This window comes from Nyctereutes procyonoides, unplaced genomic scaffold (assembly GCF_905146905.1).
Source record: "Nyctereutes procyonoides isolate TBG_1078 unplaced genomic scaffold, NYPRO_anot_genome, whole genome shotgun sequence".
Lineage (NCBI taxonomy): Eukaryota > Metazoa > Chordata > Mammalia > Carnivora > Canidae > Nyctereutes > Nyctereutes procyonoides.
In genome coordinates, this window is record NW_026575139.1 from 10,795,245 (window position 1) to 10,819,057 (window position 23,813).

At 41.9% G+C, this 23,813-nt stretch overlaps 1 protein-coding gene and 1 non-coding gene across 7 annotated transcripts in view; both read left to right on the plus strand.

The window, feature by feature from the left end:
- Window positions 1–23,813, plus strand: part of TTC7B (tetratricopeptide repeat domain 7B) — a 250,179-nt gene that overhangs the window by 49,817 nt on the left and 176,549 nt on the right. For all 6 annotated transcript variants that reach the window (XM_055303621.1, XM_055303622.1, XM_055303623.1 and 3 more), the window contains exon 4: window positions 18,843–18,973. In XM_055303621.1, the coding sequence (XP_055159596.1) occupies window positions 18,843–18,973 (131 nt within the window). The remainder of the gene's footprint in view (window positions 1–18,842; window positions 18,974–23,813) is intronic.
- On the plus strand, window positions 14,719–14,848 carry LOC129496496 (small nucleolar RNA SNORA11). The gene has a single exon (XR_008661785.1). It is a non-coding gene; the product is annotated as a small nucleolar RNA SNORA11 (small nucleolar RNA).

The window sequence follows — 23,813 nt, forward strand, 5'->3', positions numbered from 1 at the left end:
ATATTCATATTTAATGTTGGTTGTGTTAATAGGCTCCTCGTTGATTCTCCTTTCGGAAGCAACCAGAGACTCAAAGAGCCCAAAGAGAGTTGGGGGGCTGGAGTCTGAAGGGAAAGTCAACTGACTTTCTTGTTCTACTTTTTCTGGGATGCCTGGTCTGTGTGCGTCCCTGCACTTCTTACACTGTTTTGAAAATGTCTTTCCCCTCAGTTGCACTGTAGGTGAGCTGCTCCAGTGAGAAGACTGTGGCCTGTTCTGCAAAGCCCATCCCTCCCCAGAGCGCTGCACACAGGTGGTGCTCAGTGATAATTTTGGAAATGAGGAAAGGACAGGCACATCTGTTAACCGGCAGCCTTCATTCCTTGCTGTAGTTCGGGTACCCAGGGCCTACACTGTGCACTCTAGGGGGACCTCCTAGGATGAGGAGTCTACTTTTCTTAGAAAAGAAACTAGAGCTGAGACCAGAGTTTACATGACATCATGAATGGTTAAGGCTGAGGATGTGTGCTAAAATGTTAAGTGCGTTTAATTCTGAATGGTGGGGATATGGATGATTGTTATTTTCTTCTCAATGCTTTTCTTTTTCAGACTCCTCTCAAAAAAGATGAGGTTTGTCATTGCCCCCAGGAAAGGTGCTTGTTGGTGATAGTAGTTACTATTTATTAAGTACTTACCTCACTGTGTGCCAGGCATGAGCTAGTGCTGTTATTCTTATTTACCTGATGAGGAAACAGAGAGGCTCCAAGACCCTGAATAGCTTTCTCAAAGCCACTGAACTAATTAATGAAAAGCAAGGGTTTTTGAGTCCAGATCTGTCTACTGAGAAGCCCTTGTATTTTCACTTCTTAGTATTTTACCCAGAAGTGTGGCAGTTAGATAGTAATATGATTTTTTAGAACACAGGTTGGAAGTAATATAATTTTGATATTATATAATTATAATAATACTCTATGTCGTGTATCAGTTTTGTCCTAGGTATATACCCAAGACAATTGAAAACATACATCCACACTTCTAATGGGCACTGAGTCAAATGTACAGAATTGTGAATCACTGTGTTGTACACCTGAAACTAATACAACAATGTTACTACACTGGAATTAAAATAAAAAACTTAAGGGCAGCCTCAGTGGCTCAGTGGTTTAGCGCCACCTTTGGCCCAGGGCCTGATCCTGGAGACTGGGATCGAGTCCCACATCAGGTTTCCTGCATGGAGCCTGCTTCTCCCTCTGCCTGTGTCTCTGCTTCTCTCTCTCTCTCTCTCTCTCTCTGTGTCTCTCATGAATAAATAAATAAAATCTTTAAAAAAATAAAATTAAACTTAATAAACAAAATGAAACAAAATGAAGACCAAATGTTAGAACGACAATAAGAAAACATACGTCCACACAAAGACCATGAATATTAATAGCACCATTTTTCATAATTTCTAGAAAATGCAAACAACCCAAATGGCCATCAACTGTTGAATGGATGAGTAAATGTGTTATACATGCACCATGGAATATTATTCAGCAATAAAAGGAATAGAGTATTTGGAACTGGATAGAGATGCAGGTTAAACAGTATTGTGAATGTGATAAATGCCATTAAATGTTTAAAAATGGCTAATTTTGTGCTATGTGAATTTCCCCTCAATTAAAAAAAGGAAGTTCTGATACTTCTGATACTTGCTACAAGAGGCATGAACCTTGAAAACATGCTGAGTGAAAGAAGCCAGAAACAAAAGGTCTCATACTGTAGGATTCCACTGATATGAAATACTCATAACAGTACAATCCATAGAGACAAAGTGGCTGCCGGGGTCTGGGAGGAGCATGGGATGGGGAGGACCTGCCCATGGGTATGGGACTTCCCTTTGGGGTGATTAGAATGTTCTTGAATTAGCTAGTGGGAATAGTTTCACGGCTATGAAAGTATACTACCACTGACTTGTGATTTTTTTTTTAAAACAGGTAAATTTTGTGGCATATATATATAATATCTTAATAAAGCTATTATTATTTTTCTTTTTTTTAATGATTTTATTCATAAGACAGGGGTGGGGGCAGAGACATAGGTAGAGGGAGAAATAGGCTCCATGCAGGGAGCCTGACACGGGACTCGATCCTGGAACTCCAGGATCATGCCCTGGACTAAAGGCAGGTGCTAAACCACTGAGCCACCCAGGCATCGCTCAATAAAGCTATTATTAAAATATGTATGAAAATTTAGCACATGGGTAAAATGCTCCCACTTGGAGACCTTCCAGCCTACTGTTACCTAAAGATAATAGTGGTCTTGAGAATAATCATGGTAGTTACTGTTTTTTAGATGCTTACTATATGTTGGGTACTGTTCCAAGCACATAACATTTTTCTGTACAAAGTCAGCTGTGGATCGGAAACCAGAGCGTCTGGCCCAGAGCTCATGTTCTTAGCCACTATATAGTATTGCTTTACATATGGAGACAGATAAATCAGAGACATGAGAGAATATAATGAAAAAGTTAAGAGCAAGAACTCAAGTAAGAGGATCTGGTTGGAATCCTAGCTCTGTCACTTACTAGTTGCATAATCTTGGGCAGGCTACTTAATATTAATAGCACAGGGATCAGTTCCCTCATCTCTAAAATGGAGTGATAGTGAATACTCTCAGAGCATTTTTGTGACGGTCAGGTCACTTATGTCAAACTCAAAAGTGTCTTATGTGTAGCTAGTACTACATGTTGTTACTACTATTATGTTGTTACTAAGTAGTGACTTAATGAGCATAAGTTCAGATTGCACACTTAGCAGTGAACATTTCAGGTTGAATTAGCATCTCATCTGCTCACAGAATTATGGAAGGTCATTGAATGATAATCTGTTCTAGCAGGTGAATGTCTGATTCAGGATCTGGCATCTTCTTTTAGGAGTGGCGTGTGTGTGTGTGTGTGTGTGTGTGTGCATGCACATTTTCTTTTTTTTTTAAAGATTTATTTATTTATTTATGATAGATATATATATAGAGAGAGGCAGAGACACAGGAGGAGGAAGAAGCAGGCTCCATGCCGGGAGCCTGACACGGGACTTGATCCCGGGACTCCAGGATCACGCTCTGGGCCAAAGGCAGGTGCTAAACCGTTGAGCCACCCAGGGTTCCCCACATGCACATTTTCTAAGAAGAAGATGGTGACTCTGGCAAGACAACAGTTTCCAAAAGCACCCAGAAGGCGCCAACCAAGGCTCCCAGCCCAGAGACCACTAAAAATCAGAGAAGCTCTGGATTGACAGGGACTTCATAGGAAGTCTGGGCCAGCTGCCCCCATCCCCGCCCCCCGCCCCCCACCATCATTTGGTGGTTTCCATTGGTTTTTCCTCCTCTCTATACCCTATACTGTGGCTTGTCCTTCCACTGAGTTGAGTATATGTGACACCTGTGGGAACCTGGCCATCTTAGAGGTGACAACACAGGGCCAGCAGTCTAGAGCTGCCTTTGCCAAGACTTTGCTTTAAAGATCTCAAATCTCTTTTCCTGAGTTTCTTTTCAGCCTTGGAAATTGAGATCCCTAGAAATGGTCTTACTGTCTTTGAAATCCATACCACAGGACTGGGTTATCAGAGACAGGGTATTATAAATGAAGTTTTGCTGGTACTTCCAATTATAAAGTGCCTTATGGGTCATGTTACAGCAAAGCATCAGAGTGTACCTGTCCTGAGTCTGGCTTCCAGGGATGTGGTTAAGATATATGCGGAAACAATGCCTAATGTTGTAGCACATAGTCCATATATTTTATAGGCCTTTCATCGTGTTGCATAACTTTGGAAGAAATTAATTCCGTGTTCATTTTAATGCGATTAAAAACTTCAAAATACTTGTTTTGGCTGTTAGTCCTCTAAAGTTATACAGCTCAAGCTGGTATCCCAGTAGTTGAGCCCTTCCTGATGCAGACAAGGAGCGGGAGGCCAGTGAGCCACAGAACTGCCAGGGTGGTGCAGCTCTGGGTGGGAGCGATCACTGCCTTTGGGCTCCAGACTTTGACTTCGGTGCCTTTACAATTTGAAACCCATTTTTATTGTCATTGCTCTTATCAGACGCAGAATATGCTGTCAGCAGCTCAGTGGGACTGGATATTGTGAGTAGGGTTTGGTGGTCAGATAGACCAGGGGTCAAGACTTGGCTTTATCATTTACTAGCTGTGGAGCCCAAAGGTCAGCCTTATCTGAAAGGTGCTGTTCACACCTTCCCTGCGAGGTGGCTGTGGGGATTATAAATGGTGCATGTCAAACCCCAGGCAGAGCTCTGAGTGCAGAGGAGGCCTTGATAAATGAACCCTTATCATTATTGAAACTGTTCAGCCTTCCATACCCAGATCAGGCTCCTCATTCATGGTTCTCAAATGTGAACAATCCTACAAGAATTTTGGGGTGATTACCCCTCTGTGATCACCAGAGGTTTGGAAGTGAGATGGACAGCTTTCCACTTCCTCAGCCAGACCTCCAGCTATGCAGAGCCCTTGGGGGAATAAGGTGGAGTTCCCTTCCAGAGACAAGGGAGACTAGCTGTGGAGGGAAATAAAGGGCGGGGAGTCCAGGGTGCCGTGGGAAGTTCTCTACCCACATCTCGATAGAATGATTCAGAGGCTGCATACATTTGAGCTTTTGACAGTGTGCAGGGTCCTCAGCCTGTCCCCAGCCACCTAGTGCCCCCTCCCAACTGTGATGTCCCCCTGGTCTGCTGGTGTCTGTACGGCACTCCTCCTGCATCAGACATAGTAGTGTTTGTTTCTTCCCTTGGGTTACTACTACCTGGGGCAGGATGCATTTGCCCCAGCTCCTGGGCCTTCCTGTAGTTTCCTTCTGGCCCCTGTGCATACCTTCGGCATGTCACTTAACTTTTCTGGGATTTTCTTTCTTTCTTTTTTTTTTTTAATTTTTAAAGATTTTATTTACTTATTCATGAGAGACACAGAAAGAGAGGCAGAGACACAGGCAGAGGGAGAAGCAAGCTCCATGCAGGGAGCCTGATGCAGGACTTGATCCCAGGACCCCAGGGTCACGCCCTGAGCCGAAGGCAGATGTTCAACCACTGAGCCACCCAGGTGCCCGAGATTTTCTTTTTCCCCAAGATTGGAAGGAAGATGGTCCTATTAAACAGAACCATAGGTCACTGTCCACAGAAGAGCTTCGAAAGCAGTCAGTCTGGTGTGATCTACGTGCTTTTCTTATAATGATTTATTTAAATGTATTACCCTTCCTAGGAAGGACCTTTCAGAAGTGAGCTTACCTGTGGGAATTCCCTCCTGGGGCAGGAGATACATTTTGGGGCCAGTTGGCTACTAAGCATTCTTTAAATCCTAGCATGCAGTCCGCCACTGTTTTCATCTATGCTTTAAAGTTGACCATGATGCAGGGCCCGCGACCATTTGATTTCTACCCTTTGTATGCAGCTTTGATTTGGTAGGTGCAGAGCTTATCAAGATGTGCATCAGGCATCACTGTCACACCAGCTATTTGTCAAGCCTGTTTTTCACTTTTTTGGTCAGGCATTTCTCTGGAAAAAAGAAAGGGACTAAAAACATTATTGATGATAGCTTTCCAAACTGACAAGGTGTCATCTGACATTTTAATGGGGGCCAGTTTGGGAAATGACCTCAGGGCTTGCTTCTCAGACAGTGTTGATCTGATCCCAGACGCTTGAAAATTTATAGTCTAGTCGAGAGGTCCTTTAAGTAGCTTTTGACAGAGAATGAAATATTCTGGAACTGAGCTGCAGAGCCACGAATTGATGGTGGTAAATCAAGGCTCTGCTATTGCTCTGGGATGTGCCCAGTGACACATGGAAAGAATGTCATAGCATTTGGTAGAAGGAAAGGAATAGTGTTTACCATAAAGGGCCCCCTATCTAAGAATGGACTCCTTGCCAAGGACCCATGTGTCACCCCAATCCTTGTTTGTCCACGTATCTCCCCAGTTAGAACACAGGCCCATGGAAAACACCAGTCTCTCCTCACAGTGGAAGTTTTCATTGTGTAATGAGTTGGATGTTCTTACCAACTATGCTTGTGGATGGATCGCAGCCCTAGATGACTGGATTTCAAATATCTCAGACCTCCAAATACAGATGGTAGACAAACTGTTGAACTAGATTTGGCTTTTCTTTGATTTAGGGGGCCTGGCGGGGCCCTGAGGGCCTTGGTCATCTTCAGGAACATTGGTGGTCAGGGGCCAGACTGCAGTGAGAGTAAATGCCAAAGAATAGACTCATTTTTTTCTCCTGGCCCTTTGACACACTCTGGAGAATTTTTTCTTTATATTAAATTCCTGATATTGACTTGCACATTATTTGGTTATTTCTCATACAAGCAGAGGGCAGATTATGAAACAATTTATCTCTTTTTGTTGTTTTCTAGTGATTTAAATTTTGCACAAGTGAGCACTCAAAGCACATTTAGGAAGCTCCAGTCAAGTGCACGCTTCTGGGTAGTTTTAGAGCTGTTCTACCAAATGGTAAATTTGTTCAGTTTTGTTTTGTTTTGGAATATAAGATGATTTGTTGTGATAGTAATAATATCTTAATAATAATAGCAAACCCTTGTTGAGTACTTTATATAAATAAACTCCACTAATACTCCCATTGAATTTGTTCAGTTTATCTTGTATTCGCCTCCAAAGAAAATTTCAAGAGGTCATAAGAGAGTTCACACTGGAGAGAGGCGCTTAGTGATTTTTTAATTTTTTTTTTTTGGCAACTGCATAAACAAATTTGGCTCTAAATGGGAAGGAAATGAATATTGAGCATCTAGTAGTGGAGGGGCATTAAAATAGGTATTAGAACTGTATTCCTTCCATTTAAAAATTTAGTAGAGACATGGAAGGTAAAAATAGACTTAAGTTTCTAGAAATGAAAACTATAATGTCTGAGATGTAGAATAGACTGGATTTGATTAATGGCAGATTAGACATTAAAGAAACCGGTAAACTTGAAGGCAAGTAATATAAACTATCCATAATGAAATATTCTTTGTAAAGAGTGGAGAGAGGATAAATGAGCTATGGGATGACTCTAAGTGGCCTAATATGTATGTAATTGGAGTCCCCTAAGAGGGGAGGGGCGTGTAGATTAGAAATTTTTGAAGAAATAATGGCTGGACATTTTTCAAATGTTATGAAAACTATAAATCCTCAGATCTAGAATAGCTCAGTGAAGCCCAAGAGACATGAAGGAAGCCGAATCAAAACACATTCATAATCCAAATTGCTCACAACCAGTGATAAAGAGAAAATCTTAGTAGCAGCCGGAAAGAAAGACACACTACATGCAGATGGACACATATAACGGTGACGGTAGATTTATTATTAGAAACCATGCAAGTGAGACTATAGTGAGGCGATACCTTTAGAGTGCGGGGTGGGTGGGGGGTGAACTGTCTGCTCTGAATTCCATACCTAGTGACAGTATCTCTCAAAAATGAGGGCCAAGAAAAGCCTTTTTCAGACATAACTGGCTGAGAGAAACCATCATTAGCTGGACTGCAACAATAAGCAATGTTAAAGGAGTCCCTTTAGGTAGAAGGAAAGTGATACAGTAAAGAAATACGAATCCACACAAAGGAATGAAGAGCGCTGGAAGTCACAGCTCTATTGATGGCTGTATGAGTTCTTCCTTATTATTTAAATGTCTATAAAAGATAAATGATCATTCCAATGAAAATGATAACCGTGTAGGGTGGGACTTATAATCTATGTGAAAGTAAAATGTACATAAAAAGAGGATAAAGACTGGAAAGAGAGAAATGGGAGGATGCGATTGGAAGGGTGTTGTGCTACATGTGACATGGCGTACTGTTGTTATGTCGTACTGTCAAAGTAGACCATGAGGAGTTCAGCCCTAACGCAACCACTGAAAGTTCCTCTCAGAGACGTCAATACCCGTTTCCATACTTGATGGAACAAGTACACAGTCGATTGGTCAGTGAAGACAGAAGACCCTGGCACAAAACAGTCTACCAATTTGACCTCATTGACATTTATATGACACTCCACCCAACAACAGAATACACATTCTTTTTGAGGGTGATGGAGTATTTACCAAGATTGACCATAATCTGGGCCAGAAACAAGTTTCAACAAGTTGGAAAGGTTCAAGTATGTTCTCTGACCTGTGCCAACCCTTAGGTCAGTGATTGACTAGAAAGACTCGCAGAGTTCAGAAAAGCTGTTATACTCATGGTCTCAGTTGATTGCAAAAAAGGCTTCAGGTTACAATACTTAAAGGGAAAGGTGCTCAAGGTGGAGTCCAGGAAAGACCAGGCTCAAGCTTTCAGGGGCCTTCTTCCACTGGGCTCACGTGGACAGCACTTAATTCTCCCAGGAATGATGGGAGACAACACTTAGGGAGTATTGCCAGTCAGGGAAGCTCACTCATACCTTGGTGTTTTGGGTTTTTACTGGAGTTTTGTCATGTAGAAATGGAGTGCTCCTGGAACTGACCTTAATTATTCAGTGTTTAGCACTTCCAGAGTGTGATACAGTGTGGCCCAAGACCTTCACCATAAATCACATCGTAAATATAGCTATCTGGTATGGCCTGAGGCCCCAGAAATACAAAGACACTTATATGAGGTGGGATATTCAAGGGCTTAGGGGATGTTCCCCAAAAGCTGCACAGGGGTCAAACCTTTCTTTGGTATGTGCCTCTTACTGCACAGACTATAATGGAATTAATTTAGGAATCAGTGATAGGAAGATCCCCAAGTATTTGATAACTATTCATTTCTTTTTAAAATTTTTTTATTTCAATTCGATTTTATTAACGTATACTGTGTAATTCAGTGATTCATCAGTTGCATACAACACCTAATGCTCATTACTTCAGGCACCCTCCTTTTTTTTATAATAAATTTATTTTTTATTGGTGTTCAATTTGCCAACATACAGAATAACACCCAGTGCTCATCCCGTCAAGTGCCCTCCTCAGTGCCCGTCACCCATTCACCCCCACCCCCTGCCTTCCTCCCCTTCCACCACCCCTAGTTCGTTTCCCAGAGTTAGGAATCTTTATGTTTTGTCTCCCTTTTTGATATTTCCCACACACTTCTTCTCCCTTCCCTTATATTCCCTTTCACTATTATTTATATTCCCCAAATGAATGAGAACATACACTGTTTGTCCTTCTCCGATTGACTTACTTCACTCAGCATAATACCCTCCAGTTCCATCCACGTTGAAGCAAATGGTGGGTATTTGTCATTTCTAATGGCTGAGTAATCTTCCATTGTATACATAAACCACATCTTCTTCATCCATTCATCTTTCGATGGACACCGAGGCTCCTTCCACAGTTTGGCTATTGTAGGCACCCTCGTTAATGCCCATCATCCAGTAACCCCATCCTGTCACCCACCGCCCCTCCAGCAACCCTCAGGTTGCTTCCTGTAGAGTCTCTTATGATTTGCCTCCCTCTCTTTTTTTGTCTTATTTTATGTCTCCTTTCCTTCCTACATGTTTATTTGGTTTGTTTTCTTAAGTTCCATATATGAGTGAAATCATACGATATTTGTCTTCTCTGACTTATTTCACTTAGTGGAATACCCTCTAGTTCTATCCACATCATTGCAAATGATTTCATCTTTCTGATGGCTGAGTAATATTCCATTGTGTGTGTCTGTGTGTGTGTGTGTGTATATATAAATATATATATGCTGCATCTTCCTTATCTATTCATGTATCAGTGGACATCTGTGCTCTTTCCATAGTTTGGCTACTGTGGACATTGCTGCTATAAACATTGTGGGGGAGGTGTCCCTTCGAATCACTATGTATTTATCACTTTGGATAAATACCCAATGGTGCAATTGCTGGGTCATAGAGAGTAGCTCTATTTTTAACTTTTTGAGAACCTCCACACTGTTTTCCAGAGTGGCTGTACCAGTTCGCATTCCCACCAATAGTGTAAGAGGGTTCCCCTTTCTCCTCATCCTTGCCAACATCTGTTGTTTCCTGAATTGTTAATTTTAGCCATTTTGACCAGTGTGAGGTGGTATCTCATTGTGGTTTTGATTTGTATTTCCCTGATGCTGAGTGATATTGAGCATTTTTTCATGTGTCTTTTGGCCATTGTATGTCTTCCTTGGAGAAATGTCTCTTCATGTCTTCTGCCCATATCTTGACCGGATTTTTTTTTAAGATTTTTTTTATTTATCTGAGAGAGAGAGTGAGAGAGAGCACAAGCAGGGGGAGGGCCATAGGGAGAAGGAGAAGCAGACTCCCCACTGAGCAGGGAGCCTGACGCTGGGTTCAATCTCAGGACCCTGAGATCATGATCTGAGCCGAAGATGGCCGCTTAACCAACTGAGCCACCCTGATGCCTGTGGATTTTTTGTTTTTTGGGTGTTGAATTTGATGAGTTCTTTATAGATCTTGGATACTAGCCCTTAATCCAATGTGTCATTTGCAAATATCTTCTCCTATTCTGTAGGTTGCTTTTTAGTTTTATTGACTGTTTCCTTTGCTGTGCAAAAGTTTTTTATTTTGATGAAGTCCCAATAGTTAATTTTTGCTTTTGTTTCTCTTACCTTTGGAGACATGTCTAGCAAGGAGTGGCTGTGGCTAAAGTGAAAGAGATTGCTGCCTCTGTTCTCTTCTAGGATTTTAATGGATTTCTGTCTCACATTTAGCTTTTTCATTCATATTGAGTTTATTTTTGTGTAGTTGTAAGAAAGTGGTCCAGTTTCATTCTTCTGGATGTGGCTCTGCATGTGGCTGTCCAGTTTTCCCAACACCATTTGTTGAAGAAACTTTTTTCCATTGATATTCTTTCCTGCCTTGTTGAAGATTACTTGACTATAGAGTTGAGGTTCCATTTCTGGGTTCTCTATTCAGTTCCATTGATCTGTATGTCTGTTGTTGTTGTTTTTTTTTAATGTGTCTGTTTTTGTGCCAGTACCACACTGTCTTGATGATCACAGCTTTGTGATATATCCTGAAGTCAGGCATTGTGATGCCTCCAGCTTTGATTTTCTTTTTCAACATTCCTTTGGCTGATCAGGGTCATGAATAAAAGAGAAGAAATAAAATCATAAATAAACAATGTATTTCTAAAGAAGAAATAAAAAGTTAAATGAGTATTGGGAAATGAATGAAAATGAAAACATATTTGTAGGATATTGCTAAAAGAGTACTTAGGGAAAAATTTGTGACTAAATGCCTATATTAGGGAAGAAAAAAGGTCTTAGATTTATACTTTTGTATCCACCGTAAGAAATGAGAAAAGGAAGAATAAATCAAATCCTGTGTATGCAGAAGAAAAAGAGTAATACAAATCAGAACAGAAATAAATAGAAAACAGGAAAATAATAGAGAAAAATTGGTGAAACCAAATCAATGAAATCAACAGATCTTTATTGAGAGTTTCAAGAAAAGCGATAAACCATTAGCCAGACTATTTCAGGATAAAAAGAGAGAATACAAGTTGCCTAAATCAGGAATGAGACAGGTGCCATCATTAGAGATTCTATAGATATTAAAAAGATCAGGGAATATTATAAAAAACACTATGTTGATAAATTTGACAACTCAGAAGAAATGGACAAACTACTCAAAAGATAAAAACTACCAAAGTCACTTAAGAAGAAAGAGATCGGGATCCCTGAGTGGCGCAGCGGTTTGGCGCCTGCCTTTGGCCCAGGGCGCGATCCCGGAGACCCGGGATCAAATCCCACGTCAGGCTCCCAGTGCATGGAGCCTGCTTCTCCCTCTGCCTGTGTCTCTGCCTCTCTCTCTATCGTAAATAAATAAAAAAAAAATTAAAAAAAAAGAAGAAGAAAGAGATCATCTGAACAGTCCCAGATCAAAGATATTAAATATATAGTTAAAAAGCTTCCCACAAAGAAAACTCTAGGTCCAGATGGCTTTCCTGGTAAATTCTACCAAAAATTTAAGAACAAAATAACAATTCCACACCAACTCCTCCTGAAAATTGAAGAGGAGGTAATATTTCTCAAGTCATTTTATGAAGTTAGCATTTACACAAATACCAAAACCATTACAGAAAAACTACAGACAGATATGCTTCATGCACGTAGATGAAACACATTTTAAGCAAAAATTTAACAAGTCAAATCTGATAGTATAAAAAAGGTTAATATATCATGGTAAATCTCAGGAAAGGAAGTTTGTTTTAATATTTGAAGATCAGTCAGTGTAATTCACCAGATGAAAAAACTACAAGAGAGACACCTGGGTGACTCAGTTACGCATTTGCCTTCAACTCAGGTCATGGTCTCTGGGGGTCCTGGGATCAAGCCCCAGATTGGGCTCCCTGCTCAGCGGGGAGCCTGCTTCTCCCTCTTCCTTTGTCCTCCACTGCCACTCATGCCTGCTCACTCTCTCTCAAATAAGTAAAATATTTTTTTAAAAAATTAAAAGAACAAAAAAAAGCCATATGGTTATCTCAATGAACAAAGAAAAAGGATTTGAGAAAATCCAGCATCCATTCTTGATATAAACTCAGAGCAGAGTTGATGTGTAAGAGCTTTTCCTTAACCTGATAAAGGGCATCTGTGAAATACTCACAGTTAACATCAAACTTAATGGTGGAAAGACTGAGTGCTTTCTTCGTAACAGAATTGAGATAAGGATGTCTGTCCTCACCATTACATTCAACATTGTGCTGGAGGTTCTTGTGTAATAAGGCATAAGGCAATACAGAGGAATAAAAGGCACCTGGATTAGAAAGGATGAAGCAAAACTGCCTGTATTTGCAAACATGATTGTCTTGTATACAAATTCTGAGAGAATCCACAAAAATGATGGTAGAACTAATAAGTAAACTTAGCAAGGTTACAGAATTCAAGATCACTATTCAGGAATCTATTGTATTTTTTAAGGATTTACTTACTTATTTTAGGTGGGGACGGGGAGAGGGAGAGACAGACTCTTCAGCAGATTCCACTCTGAGGGAGGAGCCTGGCACAGGACTCTATCCTATGACCCCGAAATCATGACCTGAGCCGAAATCAAGAGTTGGACACTTAACCTACTGAGCCACCCAGGGACCCCCAAAATCTATGCAATGGACCAAAGCGAATTGAAATTAAAATAATACCATTTACAACACTATAGTAAATATGAAATACTTAAGGGTAAGTCTGAGAGAAAAGGTTTGCAATACATGTATACTGAAAACTACAAATCATTACCAAGAGATGTTAAAGACCTACATAAATGAAAGGGCATGTTGTGATCTTGGGTCAGAAAGCTTGATATTTTTAAAATGCCAGTTCTCCCCAAATTGATCTATAAATTCAACATAATCTCAATCAAAATCCTAGCCAACTTAAAAATATATATATTGACAAGCAGATTTTATATAGAAGTGTAAAAGACTATGGTTAGCCAAGAAAACTGATAAATGAGAACACAATTGGAACACTAACACTACTTTCAGATTTATAAAAGTACAGTAGTCAAGAAAGGGTGATACTGGCATAAATATAGACAAATGGCTCCTTGGCACAGCATAGAGAATCCAGAAAAAGACTCAAATGTAGATATGCCCATCTGATTTTTCACAAAACTGCAAAGGCAGATCTTTGATAAGTAGCACCGGCACACTTGGGTATCTATCTGTAAAGAAGTAAGCTTCGACCTCTACCTTGCAACATGTACAAAGTTATTTTAAAATGGATCATAGACCTCGATGTAAAATCTAACCCTACAAAAGTTTTATAAGAATATATAAGAAAAGAAACCTCAGGTTGAGCAAAGATTTCCTAGATATGAAGTTCAAAGGACAATTTAGAAGAGAAAATACTGATAAATCTGACTTCATCAAAATTTAAGATTTCTAGTCTTCAAAAGACATGTTAAGAGAATGACAAAACTTCATGGATGAGAGAAAATATTAGCAAATCACATATCTGATAGAAAAGTTGTATTCACAATATATAAAGAACTCTCAAAACCCAGTAATAAGGAAACAACCCAATGAAAATGGCTAAAAGATCTTGATAGACATTTCACAAAAAAAGATACATGGGTAACAAAGAAGCACATGGAAAGATGGCCAGTATCATTATTCATTACACCACGGCCATTAAACCACAATGAGATACCACTTTACACCCACTAGGATGGTTATTATCAAACTGACAATAATGAGTGTTGGCCAGCATATGCAGAAATTGAACCCCCCCCCCATAAATTGCTGGTGGGAATAGTAAGGTGGTATTGCCACTTTGGAAAACAGTTTGGTATTTCTTAAATAGTTAAAAATAAATGTATTATCTGACCTAATAATTCCACTTCTAAGTATATACCCATTAAAAGAGAATTAAAAACATATGTCCACACAAAAAAATTATGCATGAATGCTCATGGCAGCATTATTCCTAATAGCCCCAAATTGGCAACAACCCAAATGTCCATTTCTGGCAAATGGGCAGATAAAATGCCATCTATCTGTACAGCAATAAAAAGAAATGGAATACTGCTATAATTTGAATGCACACTGAAGACATTCTGCTAAATGAAAGAAACTCAACATAAAAGGCCACATATTATGTAGTTCTGTTTTTATGAAATGTCAGAAAAGGTAAATGTATAGAAATAGAAAGCAAATTAGTGGTTGCTTGAAGCAAGGGTGGGAATAAGGATTGACTTCTTTGGGGCGGGAGGATCATTTGGGGACGATAGGAATGTTCTCCAATTACACTGTGTGTGATTGCACAACTCTGAGTTTATTAAAAGTTGTTGAGGGGTGTGCTCAGAGCAGGGGGCCTGAAGAAATGGCCCCTCTGTTTACAACACACCCAACAGGAATCTGGGTTCATTGTGACAAGGGGCACAAAACCTGTGGCCTTCCTATGAACAAATACCCTACATGTGTCAAAAAATAAAATAGAGGTTGTTGAATTGTACCTAACGTAGTGAATTTTATGGCACATAAATTATCCCTCAGTAAAGCTATTTAAAATAAAATGGTGTACAGTAATCACGACAGCATAGTATTGGGGAAAGAATAGACAAATAAATGAAAGGAACAGAACAGAGATGCCAGGAATATACCCAACTGATTTTTGACAAAGGTGTGAAGGCAATTCAATGGGGAAAAGGTAGTTTCTTCCACAAATGGTGCTGGCGCAACTGGACATCTTCATGCAAAAGACAAAAATGTAGACACAAACCTTAGGCTTTTCACAAATGTTAACTCAGAATGGACTGTAGCCCTAGGTGTAAAATGCAAAACTGTAAAACTTCTAGAAGATAACATAGAAAATCTAGATGACCTTGGGTTTGGTACTGTAGTTTTATTTATTATTATTTTTAAAGATTTTATTTATTTATTCAGGAGAGAGAGAGAGAGAGAGAGAGAGAGAGAGAGAGAGAGAGACAGGCAGAGGGAGAAGCAGGCTTCACACAGGGAGCCCGATGTGGGACTCGATCCCGGGACTCCAGGACCATGCCCTGGGCCAAAGGCAGGTGCTAAACCGCTAAGCCACCCAGGAATCCCCAAGCAGTGAGGTTTCAGATACCATACCAAAATTGTTGTTCATGCCAGAAAAAACTGATAGTTTAGACAGTATTAAAACTAAAAACTGGGATGCCTGGGTGGCTCAGTGGTTGAGCATCTGCCTTCAGCCCGGGGCATGAACCTGGAGTCCCAGGATCCAGTCCCACATTGGGCTCCCCACAGAGAGCCTGCTTCTTTCTCCCTCTGCCTGTGTCTCTGCCTCTCTCTTTCTCTGTGTCTCTCATGAATAAATAAATCAATCTTTAAAAAAACAAAACTAAAAACTTTCATTCTGTGAAAGGCACTGTTCAGAGAATGAAGACAAGTCATAGACTGGAAGGAAATATTTGCAGATATGTGATGAATGACCAGTATCCAAAATATACAAAGAACTCGTAAAACTCAACAATAAGAAAACAAACAGCCCTGTTGAAAAAAGGGCCAACGATCTGAGCAGACACTTCACCAAAGGAAGTATACTGATAGAAAATAAGCATCAGGGGATCCCTGGGTGGCTCAGCAGTTTAGCGCCTGCCTTCAGCCCAGGATGTTATCCTGGAGACCTGGGATCGAGTCCCACATCAGGTTCCCTGCATGGAGCCTGCTTCTCCCTCTGCCTGTGTCTCTGCCTCTCTCTCTCTCTGTGTCTCTCATGAATAAATAAATCTTTTAAAAAAAAAAAAAGCATCCTATGTCTTTAGGGATTACAACAACAAGGATACACTACCATACACCTGTTAGAATGACTAAACTTGCGGTGCCTGGATGGCTCAGTCAGGTAAGCATCTGCCTTCAGCTCAGGTCATGACCTTGGGGTCCTGGGATAGAGCCCTGAGTTGGGCTCTCTGCTCAGTGGGGAGTCTGCTTCTCCCTCTCCCTTTCCCCCTCCTCTACTCCTGCTTGTGCTCTATCTCAAATAAATAAATAAATAAATAAATAAATAAATAAATAAATAAAATCTTTTTTTTTTTTTTTTTAAAGAATGACTAAAATCCAAAAAACTGATTAACACGAAATGCTGACAAGGATGCTGAGCAACAGTAAGTCTCATTCCTTGCTGATGAGAATGCAAAATGGTTAACAACCACTCTGGAAGACAGTTTGGCAGTGTCTTACAAAGCTAACTATAATATTGTTTCAAAGCTATTTGTTCTTTTTTTTAAGATTTTTATTTATTTATTCATTCATTCATTCATTTGAGACACACAGAGAGAAGCAGAGACACAGGCAGAGGGAGAAGCAGGCTCCATGCAGGGAGCCGGATGCGGGACTTGATCCTGGATCCCGGATCATGCCCTGAGCTGAAGGCAGATAGATGCTCAACCGCTGAGCCACCCAGGTGTCCTGCTATTTGTAAACAAAATATATTTATTTAGCTATTTATTACAGAGTCTCACTCATATTTACGCATTTCAGTTGAAGGCTATGTTCACACAATAACCTGCCCATGAATGTTTATAGCAGCTTTATTCATGATTGCCAAAACTTGGAATCAATTGCCTTTCAATGGATTAATGAGTAAATGGGATATTATGTAGAAACAAAAAGAAGTGATCATGATCAGTCCACAAAAAGATGTGCAGGGACCTTAAATGCTACGTGAAAGAAGTGAAAGAAGCCAGTCTGAAAAGGCTGGTACTGAAAACACTGTGTACTGCAGGATTACAAGTGTGTGACACCCTGGACACGGCAAGACGGTAAAGACAGTGAAAAGATGAGTGGTGGGGCCAGGGGCTCAGGAGGAGGAAGGTAGGGATGAATTAGAGGGGCATGGGATGTTTTTAGGGCAGCAAATCTGTACAGTGCTGTAACGGTAGACATATGACCTTATGAATTTGTTAAAACTTGTGAACGACGGAACACAGTGAACCCTGATGCAGTTTTAACTGTAGACTCTGGTATTAATAAAAAAAATTAAATAAGAACAAAAAAACCCATCATGATGAAATATTGACAAAATGTTTTGCTTGTTATATGCCAATGTTACCTCAATAACAGCTGTCAAAAAAATAAATAAAATAAAATATAAAATAAAATAAATAAAATAAAATAAAATATAAAATCAAATCTTCAAGCCATACCTTCTGCGATGGACTCATAATCTGTGAGCTCCCAGGCACGCTGCCTGCCGTTGCTGGCTCCTTGTGAACAGAAGTGATTTCTCCTCCTTTCTGTTTGGTACAGCTGTCTCTCGTGGATTTTTGCAGCTTGGAGGGACAAGCACTGTTTGATAAGAGCAGCTTGGAAGAGGCCATTCTCAAAATGATGGCACATGAAACTGTGGGTCATTTGCTGATGTGTCTGGCGCCCTGTCTGGAGTGGCATCCACTCTGAGAGTTAGCAACCAAGTGGATGACTATTGTTTGGAAGGCCAAAGACTTGAGTTCAGATTCCTGTTGTGTCATGGGCTGGCTGCCAGGTTTGGGGCGAGTCACTTGCATTACTGTGGCTGATCTCAGCTTCTTGGTCTGTAAAATGAGTGGGTTCTCTGGGGGCATTTCTCTGGCTTCTTCCAGTTCCAGACCCCATTTCTGTCAGTATCAAACCCTATCCTGCGCCATTGCCTGGAGTGGAATGAGTGTCCCATGTGTGTATATATGTGTCCCAGGGCACTCACCGCAGCAGAGGCCCTCCTGTGTGGAGGCACCAGCTCCCCTCCCTGCAGTGTGCCCTCTCTCCGCCAGGTTGTGAGTGGAGCCCCGTGGCCTGTTGCTCCCGGCTGGTTGCCCAGAGCAGACCTACAGGTTGGTGGTCATTCAGGCACCAGCTGCTCCTCCCAACACTGGTTGTTTTGTTTTGTTTTGTTTTTTAGCCCTTTGTGCTTTCATACATCCCGGCCCTGAGCTCTCTCTTGGCAAGGAGGATCTCCATCTCCAAAGAAATGCCCACAAAGCAGTTCTGGTATTTTCTTAGCCCATAACTGAGCTCTGGTCTGTGGTGCTATGGTGACTGCAAAACTCTGAAGCTCCAGAGATACTAGGAAGATTTTCCTAGTAACTGAGACTCCCAAGATTGTTTAATATTGTGTTTATGTTCAATTAGTTAAGTGGACCTTTTGGGATAGAAGATATTCCTTAGCTAGTATTGTGCTGTGAGCCTAGCTTTGCTTTACTCCAAGGACTTTGCAATGTCCTTGGATGAGAAGCTCTGTGACATCTGAATGGGATCATGGTACAGTACCTGATCAGATTCTCCACCTGGATACTAAGGTCAAATGTTCTCAGTGAGGGAGGGTAGAAGGCAGAGCATTTGCTTCTTTGGACAGTTGGTGCCATCCTCGTGCCATCTTCTGGCCCTCTAGAGTGATGTTGAAAAACTAAGCTCCACGAAAAACAACTCAACCAGGTTTTGTATTTTTTTTTTTTAAGGACTTTGTTTAGAGAAGTTGCCTGTTTCCTCTTCTACCAGTAACCTCCACGTGGACCGGGAACAGGATGTCATCACCTGTTATGAGAAAGCAGGGGACATTGCTCTCCTCTACCTCCAAGAGATAGAAAGGGTAAGTGAGGACCATGCGTTCATTCCAGTTGGTAATTTTTAAAAATTTCCAGTCCGACTCTAGAGAACTGTGCTCATCCTCTGGAAAACCTTCAGCACATCTGCCTCTGGATGCAAAGCTTTACTTATGTTCTTCAGTGCAAAGGAGCTGGTGGTGATTGTAGCACCTCGGGAAAAGCGTTTGGGAAGCGTTTTAACATCCCCAGAGCAGAAATGACAGTGCGCCCCGGAGCTGGTTAGTCATTCACGTTCTCCTGTGCAAAGTAGGTTGAGCTCCATTTGTACTTGTCTGGACGATATGCCAACATGATATGCATCTGGGGGTTGGGAGGCTTTACCTCAGTAGCTACATGGAAAGGCTGCTGGGGACTCCTGGCTGACCGACTTGGAGCAGGTGTGGATCCCCTGAGATCATCAAGGAGGGTTTACTGCCAGCAGTCAGCAGTCACCTGTGGTGGAACCAGCAGCTGACAAGGGGGCCACCGGAGCAGGAGGCCCTAAGTTCACACCCTTGGGCAGAGGAGGTTAGAGGCCCCATCAGGCACACCAGCCAGGTTTGCACAACTTGTCCATTTGGAAGGATCACTGGCTTTTGGCTTTGCTCTTTACTGTTCTTTCATGCTCTGCCTCAATTTCACCATCTATAAAAGGAGCATAATAGTTTCTACTTCATTTCTGGTAGGGACTGTAAAAGATCCTGTAAATAAAGGGATTTTTTCCCGCATCCCGTCCCGATGCGGAAACATACTAGATTCTTTGTAAATGTCACTTTTACTGATAACAATGGGCTCTAGCCATCTCTGCCCATGGCAGAGTTTCCTGGCATTCAAACCAAGGCTTGACACTGATATTTTCTCCTTCACACCCAGAGATGTGTTCTGTGAGGTTATTTAAAATGACTAGAAATCCCGTGAAACTGAAAATGACTCGTGTGGTTTCCCATCAATTTTTGGATGCTTTCTGTCCCTAAGGATCAGAATGGGGGAGGCTGCCGAAGTCTGGTTAGCTTTGTTTTGCTGTAAGTGTACAGACGGAAGTGATTTTGTGTTCATAAGTCTTCTAGTGTGTTGATGTGTGTGACGAGGATCAGAGTTTCTGTGTAATGGGCCAGGAGCGCAGATGAGAGCCACAGAGAAGACTAGGGAGGAATAATGGGACTAGCTTTGGACCTGGGTGGCACCAGCATGGGTTATAAATCACGGGTCGTGACAGCTAGGAATTCAGGAAGATACCTGACCATCTTGCCAAAATGTCCTATCAGAAGGCTTCTATGAGAAAGGGAAGTTTTGGTTATTCATAATTTATGGTATGATCTTTATTTTATTTTATTTTTTTTAAATTTTTTTTTAATTTTTATTTATTTATGATAGTCACAGAGAGAGAAAGAGAGAGAGGCAGAGACATAGGCAGAGGGAGAAGCAGGCTCCATGCACCGGGAGCCCGATGTGGGATTCGATCCCGGGTCTCCAGGATCGTGCCCTGGGCCAAAGGCAGGCGCCAAACCGCTGTGCCACCCAGGGATCCCTGGTATGATCTTTAGAGAAATGATCACGCAGCCTGCTTTCAGAATCCACATTGTCTTCACTGTGTGCGTCTTTGGTGGCCAACGCTTGAAAGTGGAGACGTCTGCTTAGCGCAGCCAACCTGTTGTCGCTGCACCCACAGCCCTTGCCATGTAGGGACCCTTGCTTTGTACCTTACTGTCCACCAGTTGTCCAGCCCTGTCATCTTGGCATCTCCTGGCTGGCAGAGAGGAGGTGCATCTGTTACACGGGTCTTTAATGACTTGGGGATTGGCAGGCCTGGGTGTACTTGCTGTTGTGCTCACATAGAGCCACCTATTCACTATTGGTTCTTTGGTCAGACTGTTATATCACAGCATTTTAAAATGCTATAATCACAGCATTTTTAAAAAATATTCATTTATTTATTTTAAAGAGAGAGAGCGTGAGGAGGAGGGGCAGAGGGAGAGGGAGAGAATCTCAAGCACACTTCACGCTGAACATGGAGCCCAACATGGGGCTCAGTCCTGCTGCCCTGAGATCACAACCTGAGACAAAGCCAAGGGTTGGACGCTTAACTGACTGTGCCACCCAGGCACCCCTAATCATAGGACTTAAAAGAGATTTTTGCATGCGTTGTTGGGGAGACAAGGGTCAGAGGATGTCAGATTGGAAGATGAAACAGAGGCCCAGACAGAGAGGATGCACAGAAGTCATGGCTGAAGCTAGGACTAGAACTCTGCTGACACTCATTTCAGGGCTCACTCATGTCATTATCTTGAACGCTGCACACAGGCACATGCTGTGTCATTCCTTATACCCTTACCTGCAGAAAGGGCTCAGTAAGTGTTCAGCCAAGCCAGCCATAGTGCTGGGTAGCGTGGGGAAGCTGCCTCAGGTTGGGGTGCAATCTTAGCAGTCAAAGGTGATGTTCACCTTTCTGGCTCTGATTTTCCAGCATGAGTTTTCCTTTATGGGAAGCCGCTTGAGGCCTCAGCAAGCTGGGATATTAGTACCAGGAGAGACTGAACAAACCAAATGCCTGTTTGACTGTAGTAAGTGCTCAAGAAACCATTTGTGGATTGATGGGAAGTCTAGGGGGAAAGCGGTCTTCCTTAAGTGACTGCGGAGAATGGTGGATGTTCAAGGTCTTTAAAGGGCAAGATTGGGGTGCTATGCAGAAGATACCTGCCTGGACTTTTTTTTTTTTTTTAATTTTGAACTTAAATAGGCTTTTAAGAATTATGCTAAATTGAAAACAGAAATGTTAGGGAAATAGAATCTGAATCTGTTAGGGAAATCTGAATAGAATCTGTTAGGGGGGATCCCTGGGTGGTGTAGCGGTTTAGCGCCTGCCTTTGGCCCGGGGCGCGATCCTGGAGGCCCGGGATCGAATCCCACATCGGGCTCCCGGTGCATGGAGCCTGCTTCTCCATCTGCCTATGTCTCTGCCTCTCTCTCTCTCTCTCTCTCTCTCTGTGACTATCATAAATAAAAAAAAAAAAGAATCTGTTAGGGAAATAGGCAGGCTGAGACAAGCCTAACTAAATAGTGCTTTGTTTTTCTGGGTCTGTAGGCCTTGACTGTAGAAAGCCCCACATGCTCTGTTCCTGTTTTGGTTCTGCTGGGCACAGGCCATGGGTTTCAGTGGTTTCCCTCCATTTCCCAGCTATTCCATAGTGAAGAAAATTCTGTTGGCCAGGACCTTTTGACATTTTACTTATAAGTGTTGGTTTTTAACTTCATTCGCTAGCAAGAAAAAATTGGGGAAGAACTTTTGGGGACAGATTGGGGTGTCATGGTCAATATCTTTTCATGATCTGAAACCCCCAAATCATGTATCTGAGGCAGCCAGATTCTCTGAATAGGGGAAGTGTTTGATGGGCAATAACTCTTCAGGAGGCAGGCGGCCATGGCTGCCCCTCGAGGCAGCTAACTTGAGCTGTGAGATGGAGCAGAGCACAATGGTAAAGCCATGGTCAGTGCTGGGATCCTGGATTTGCCACCTCTGAGCTGTGGGACTTTGGGCAAGTTACTCAACCTCTCTGTGCCACCCCAGGATCCTCATATGTAACATAGCTATAAGGCTGTGGTGAGGGAAAGTGGGTTAACTCAGTACTTCCTAGTGTGTGGTTAGCAACAGTTATATGGTCTGTATTTGTGTCACCTGGCAGTGGACTCTTTACTAATCTTAGAAGATTTCAGATCGATAAAAATCTGGAATACTCTAAGCATGCTGTTTTATTAAAAATGTCAAATAATTTTTTATAAAGATTTTATTTATTTATTTGAGAGAGAGAGAGAGTGAGTGAGAGAGAGAGCACAAGTAGGGGGGAGAGGAAGAGGGAGAAACAGACCCCCAGCTGAGCAGGAAGCCTGACCTGGGACTTGATCCAAGACCCTGGGATCATGACCTGAGCCAAAGGCAGACTTTTGACCAACGGAACCACTCCACGCACCCAAAATGTTTAATAATTTCTAACAGAATATTTATGGAGTAATTTTTCTCAGGAGGACTTGGTTCTCCCTTTCCTGTACAGAAGATAATGGGGACAGCAGCTTGCCCTGGAGTCCTGGTATCATATCTAGGTTCTGGACTTGTATTTGCCTCTGACTGTTGGGCCTTGGTCCATTCGTGTGTTTCTGTGTGCTTCAGCTTTCCATTTTCATGTTGGGGCTCACACCACCTGATTTGTCTGGAACTAAAGAGCCAGCAGCCACCAGCGTTCCCCACGTGGCATGGGACATTTCCACGTGTCCTTGTCCCCCCAACCCCTTGTCCAAAGGTGGAGGCAGGGCCAAAGAAAACTGAATACACAAAAGCAGGGCGATGAAATATTTGTTTAGTGCTGTCCTTGTTATATTAGGGTTATGGGAGTCACCTAATTTTCTCTGATAGTTTGTTCTCTGAAGGGGAATAAGAGATACTTCTAAAATTGTGCATATACCATGATTTAATCAGATAAATTGAATTAGAAGAGATAGGATTAGAAATGACAGAGGCTGTCCTTGATTTGTTTATCTTCAGATGGTGGCAGTGTGCCAACAGTAAATAAAGTTACCTGCCCCACGAGGAGCTTCTTGTGGTGCCATGATAGGAATAAAGATGACTTCACTTTTGAATATCATAATATGATGAGCCCTGCTTTTGGCAAATGAAATCATCCTGTCTCTGTCCTTTGCAGGCATCAGCCAACCAGCTGGTTAGGGCTTTCTTGAGCAGACGCCGTGCCAGGGTGGAACTTTACCTTCTGCCGACAGTTCACTTCTTCACACCCTATTTTAGAAAAGAAGTTAATGCTAAGTTGTGGGATCCCCGCAGACTTTTTATGGGCGGCC